Source organism: Nelusetta ayraudi, unplaced genomic scaffold, assembly GCF_046127955.1.
Source record: "Nelusetta ayraudi isolate G7.1 ecotype Tasmania unplaced genomic scaffold, CSIRO-AGI_Nayr_v1 ptg000016l, whole genome shotgun sequence".
Classification (NCBI taxonomy): Eukaryota; Metazoa; Chordata; class Actinopteri; order Tetraodontiformes; family Monacanthidae; genus Nelusetta; species Nelusetta ayraudi.
The window spans coordinates 982,501-987,500 of record NW_027466066.1 but is presented as its reverse complement, the minus strand read 5'-3'; the positions used below and the strand labels follow the sequence as shown (position 1 = coordinate 987,500).

The 5,000-nt window shown below is 45.3% G+C and overlaps 2 protein-coding genes across 2 annotated transcripts in view; one reads left to right on the top strand and one right to left on the bottom strand.

Moving 5' to 3' along the window:
- scpep1 (serine carboxypeptidase 1) overlaps positions 1-1,286 on the bottom strand; it is a 5,581-nt gene extending 4,295 nt beyond the window's left edge. Inside the window, exons 1-3 of the mRNA XM_076023678.1 lie at positions 1,129-1,286; positions 725-864; positions 1-41 (exon numbers count right to left, since the gene is read on the bottom strand). The exon at positions 1-41 is cut by the window's left edge and continues 49 nt beyond it. Of these exons, the coding sequence (XP_075879793.1) occupies positions 1-41; positions 725-864; positions 1,129-1,186 (239 nt within the window). The 5' untranslated portion in view covers positions 1,187-1,286. The remainder of the gene's footprint in view (positions 42-724; positions 865-1,128) is intronic.
- Positions 1,287-2,338: 1,052 nt separating this feature from the next.
- coil (coilin p80) overlaps positions 2,339-5,000 on the top strand; it is a 3,440-nt gene continuing 778 nt past the window's right edge. The window contains exons 1-4 of the mRNA XM_076023675.1: positions 2,339-2,665; positions 3,072-4,149; positions 4,541-4,630; positions 4,909-4,956. Coding sequence (XP_075879790.1) covers positions 2,415-2,665; positions 3,072-4,149; positions 4,541-4,630; positions 4,909-4,956 — 1,467 coding nt within the window. The 5' untranslated portion in view covers positions 2,339-2,414. The remainder of the gene's footprint in view (positions 2,666-3,071; positions 4,150-4,540; positions 4,631-4,908; positions 4,957-5,000) is intronic.

Below are 5,000 nucleotides of genomic sequence, written 5' to 3'. Positions count from 1 at the left end.
TCAAAGTTCCCAAAACCACTTCCTGATCCTCCCGGTCCACCCTGGAGACAGAGAAACACACCCCTTCATGATGATCCAACATTAACACGCAGTGATAACGTCTCTCCGGCCTGACAATGAACTCCTCAGAAATGAGGAAAGCCCATCTTGTCTGCTTCTTTTGCTTCATCCACTTTTTAGACAATGTGTGCCATAACACTCTTTTAGAACAACCTAGTTCTAGAACCTGGTATCTTTGTGACGTCACAAACTGATACCTCGACAACAGCCACTGTTTCTTCCACCTTCTGGGACCAACACCCAGCACCCTTGGTCAGTTTCATCCCAAAAAAGTTTTTTTGTACTGTGCTGTAAACAGACAGCCAATTATGCCATGTTTCAGAAATGGGCAACATATGTGAATTTTATTACAGATGAATAACTACTGTATTATAACATCTGTTTCGCCAACATGAGTGTCACGATTGACCAGCTAAGAATAAGTCTGGCTCACACTGCTGGAGACAGCTGAGGTTATAAGGCACTTCCCCCTCTGCAGTTTTAAATAGAAGCAGTACTGCCATTACTCATTATACCACACCACCCGATGCCTCCTTGAAGTCACGCCAGTTTTGTTGTTGTTTTTTTTGTTGTTGTTGAGACTACAGTGCGCAACTGCCAACGCGTTGGTGGCGCTTGAGCAGTGGGAAACAGTGATTTGTTTTGTGGCGGTGCTCCTTCCTACCTGCAACCACATGACCAGTGGCAGATCCTGGTAGTGTGCAGTCTGGCTCTCAGCGTAGTAGAGCCACCAGAACATGTGGGCCCCGTCCCTCACCTCCACATAGTCCCAGACCTCACTGCCAGCAGGGGAACTGGGGAGCCCTGCGTTGGGTTTGAGGAAACACGAAATCTGAGCTTCCGGTTTAAGTCGGTGCGTTCATGGGAAGGAAAACATTAAACCTTTAAAACAACAACTGCTGCCTCAGATCGTTAAGTTCCTGACATTCAAAACAGCATCCCCCCAACTTTCGGTTTAGGACAGACGTGAGGCATGCTTCAATAAGTCTGTGTGAAGTTGGTGTAATTATTGGATCAACACTCTTAGCGTTCTTGCAGGCGTACTGTAAAAAAAGAGCACAGACTTACCTTTAGTCAGGCTAAAAGCGAATAAAAGCAGGAAAGTGGAGGCTGTTCCGGGGCCCATAGTTGAAGCAGACTGAAGAACCCGAGCCACTGTGTAATTATAACGCTTCGAAAGAAATCACATGACCGCGACCGGGATCAGCTGACCGGTGACGTTTTTATTGTTCAGGTAGTTTGGACTTATGACTACCCCCAACTGGTTGAGGAGTGCAACTGAAGATTCTTCTGGAAACGCGTCCAACGACAAAGTAGCGTGTGACAGAACATTTAAATGAAACAAGCAATGGTAGCTAGTAGCTAGTCTTCCACGTTCAAATATGATTTTTTTTTATGCCTCCATTTTCACCTTTGAACTCTCATAGGTACACAATTATTGGATTATTTGATAATAAAATGCAACACAGAAACGGCAGACAAACCCAAATTTAATGCTCTTCATCCAACCGACCCAAGAACATGCAGCAGACATGATACAGTTCCTATGTCAGGCTTAAGGAAGTGTCTATGTCTTCAACTAGTCAAGTGTGAACAGCAGGGGATCCTTTGACTTCCACTCCTGCTGTTCATTTCACAATTTTTAATTGTTTAATTGCTGAGTTGATTTCTGTCATCCCTCTGGATGTCTCCACCCCATTTCTGTATGGTAGAGACTCCCTCATTAGAGAAGCTGACTAAACAGAATGGATCTTCCTCTTTTTGTTTTAAGGCCTTGTCGCAGCTTCTGCTTTTTATGACTTAACAACACATCTTCTGGGTCTCCAACCACAACCTGGTTAATGTGAGGGTTAGTGTTCAGTAAAATAAGTTTAAATATAAGTTTGAATAAATAATTTCCTAAGTTAATAAATCAATTAATCAGTAAAAGAAAATGGCTATCGCTGTAATATGTTGGCCTGAAGACGTTCCCTGTTGCCTCCGTGTCACCAGAGGGCAGTGTTACCAAATAATTCCAACATACTTCCGTCGGGTATATCAGTGTTTCAGAATAAAATGACAAAATATACATTTTCGTTTCAACCAAACATACAAAAATGCCCCGACTCCTTTCGCTTTTACAGTCATCAGCGTTAGTTAGTAACTAGCTAATATCGCAGATTTTTTTCCTGCGAACTATTGCATGAAATTGGCTTTCACTTATTTTATTTTACAAACGACGTTTACGAGGGGCTTCCCGACTCTTGTTCTGAAATACCTGAACGGAAACGTCCGTGTTGTTGCCGGCGGAAGGAACTCGAGCTGCGTCCGGCGTGTTTGTTGTGGCGCTCACGCACACACGCACGCTTGTCATCATGGCTGCCCACGGCAGCAACTTTATCCGCCTGCGGCTCCACTTCGACTACCCGCCGCCGGCCGTGGTGGACTGCCGGATGTGCTGGCTGCTCGTGGACCTGAACACGAGCCGCGTGGTGGCCGACCTCGAGAGCGTCATCAGGGAGAAGTTCGACTTCAGCCGCGGGAGCATCCTCAGCCTCTTCATCGACGACTGCTACCTGCCGCACACGGAGAGCATCTACGTGGTGCGGGACAACGACAGCGTCAGGTAGGTTGACTGGGAGTTGAAGGTGTCGGTGTAAATGTTTTCAAGACGGTGGCGAAAGTCAGCCTTTATTGTTAAAAGTACGTAATGAAATTGCTGTATATCATTTGAAGAGTGTATTTTCAAGAGTCATTTCAATGAAGTGCTAAATATTGTGGGGCTTCAAAGACATATATGTTCTTGTAATGCTTTTGTTCATTTTCAGTTGACATTAAACTACACGTTTTCTACTTATCCCGAACCCATTGTGGCCCACCGGTCAACAAAGTTTGCCAACTGCTGCTTTAGCTCATAAAATGCAGAATTATCTTTATGAATGTTTTCTGTTAATAAATGTCTCTAGTCGCAGTTTAGCAATACTGCCATTTTTCTGGGTTCTGTGTAATTTACCTCTGTTTTACTTTTCTAGGGTCAAAGTGGACCGTCTTTCCCACGTGAATGGAGGCGTCAGTCACCTTGATGAAACAAGTGACAGCGGCAGAAAGAGACGGAGGCCGACAGAAGAAGATGGACCAGAGGAAAATGGAGTGAGCACAGAATTCAAGAAAAAGAAGAGGAAAAAGGCCCATGAGCAGAGCGTGGAAAACGTTAAAAAGCCGGAGCCAAACAATACGGGCTCCACAAAGTCACATGAAAAAAGCACAGAGAAGAAGAAGAAGAAGAAAACAAAAAAAGAAAAGAACTCCACTGTCACCCCAACACCAGATGGATCTACCAAAAAGAGGCCACTTCCAGTGGAGCAGACAGTCAAAAATAAGAAATCCCAAATTAACAATGTCTCCTCTTCAGATTCCAGCAGCAGCAGTGAGGAAGATGAACCTCCTAAAAAAACAGCCGCCCAAAAGTCAGCACCCAAAACGCCCTCCTCCACTCCTGCACCCTCCAAGACACTTTCAACTAGTAAACCTGCCCAGAAAAAGCCAGCCCCTCCATCATCATCTTCCGTCTCCTCTTCTGATGAGGACACAAGTGTCAAACCTCCACCAAAGACCAAACCTGAAGCTCAGAAAACCCTCAAACCCGTCCAGAAAAAGCCAGCCCCTCCATCATCATCTTCCGTCTCCTCTTCTGATGAGGACAAAACGGTCAAACCTCCACTGAAGACCAAACCTTCAGCTCACACAACTCCAAAAGCGGGAAGAAGTAACGACAAACAAACTCCGGTCCTCCGCTCCTCCAACGCCGAGCAGCAGCAGCAGCAGAAGCAGGCACCTTCTCAGGACCAAGCCAGGGCCTCCAGCAGCGAAGACGAGATCCCGTTCATCATCCACAAGCCCGTGCAACAGCCTGGTTTCGGTGTGCGCGGCCAGTCGTCTTGGAGGGCCCGCGGCGGACGTGGGAAAAGCTGGCGCGGTGACCCTGGAGAGAGGAGGAAAGCTGAAGGAGCCACCGGAGGACAGAACGGCAGCATGGAACTGAACCGCAACGGACCCAAGGAGCCGTCGTACCAGACGGATTCACTGACCAACACGTCGGTGATCTTCCAGGTCTGACTACAGCAGTTTTCCTCTCTGAGCCATGAGATCAGGGATGTTAACAATTAATCGATTAACGATTAATTGTTGATTAAGAATTTAATTGATTAAATTGAATTAGTCGCAATTAATTGAACATTTTTTGCACTGGGTTATTTTTTGTTAAATGGCGTGGCGTATACCTAGAACAAGTTACTTTTAAACAACTTAAAAAAAAAAAAGATTTCTGTAAAGAGGTGGGCCATTCAGAAACACTTGGAAAGTGACTGAAATAATGCTGTGATGTGCTGCATTGAACTGGATCCGCTCTGTATGCCTCATGCACGCCTACTGTGCAATAGTTTATCAGGTGTTTTCCTTCCACTATTGTGTATGATGACTTCTGTTGCTTTCATGTGTTTAGAATGGAGCAGAAAGTGCTCCCAAAAAGGACTACAGCTCGATGCCACTGCTGGCGGCGCCACCCAAGGTGGGACAGAGGATTGCCTTCAAGGTGAGATGAAACTCTTTCATATCATTGCAGTGGTTCTGCTGGTGATGTTGCGTGTCAACATGCCAGTCTGTTTCCCTGTCTTATATTTGGCTTTTTCTTATGTTAGCATGTGATGCATCTGTATTTTTGTTTTGTCATTTAGCTTGTAGCTCAAAGCACTCTTACTCTCTGCAGCACATAGAGTAATGGGTCTTTAGGACATTTTTAAAATGTTGAACCTCTTGTCTCGATGCAAGCTATGTCTCTTGACTCCATTGCTTTATGTTTTTTGTTAACAGCTCCTGGAATTAACTGAGAACTACACACCGGAAGTATCAGAGTATAAGGTGAGGGGTGAGCTCATTTCTGCAGCTGCGAGTTTCAAACCACT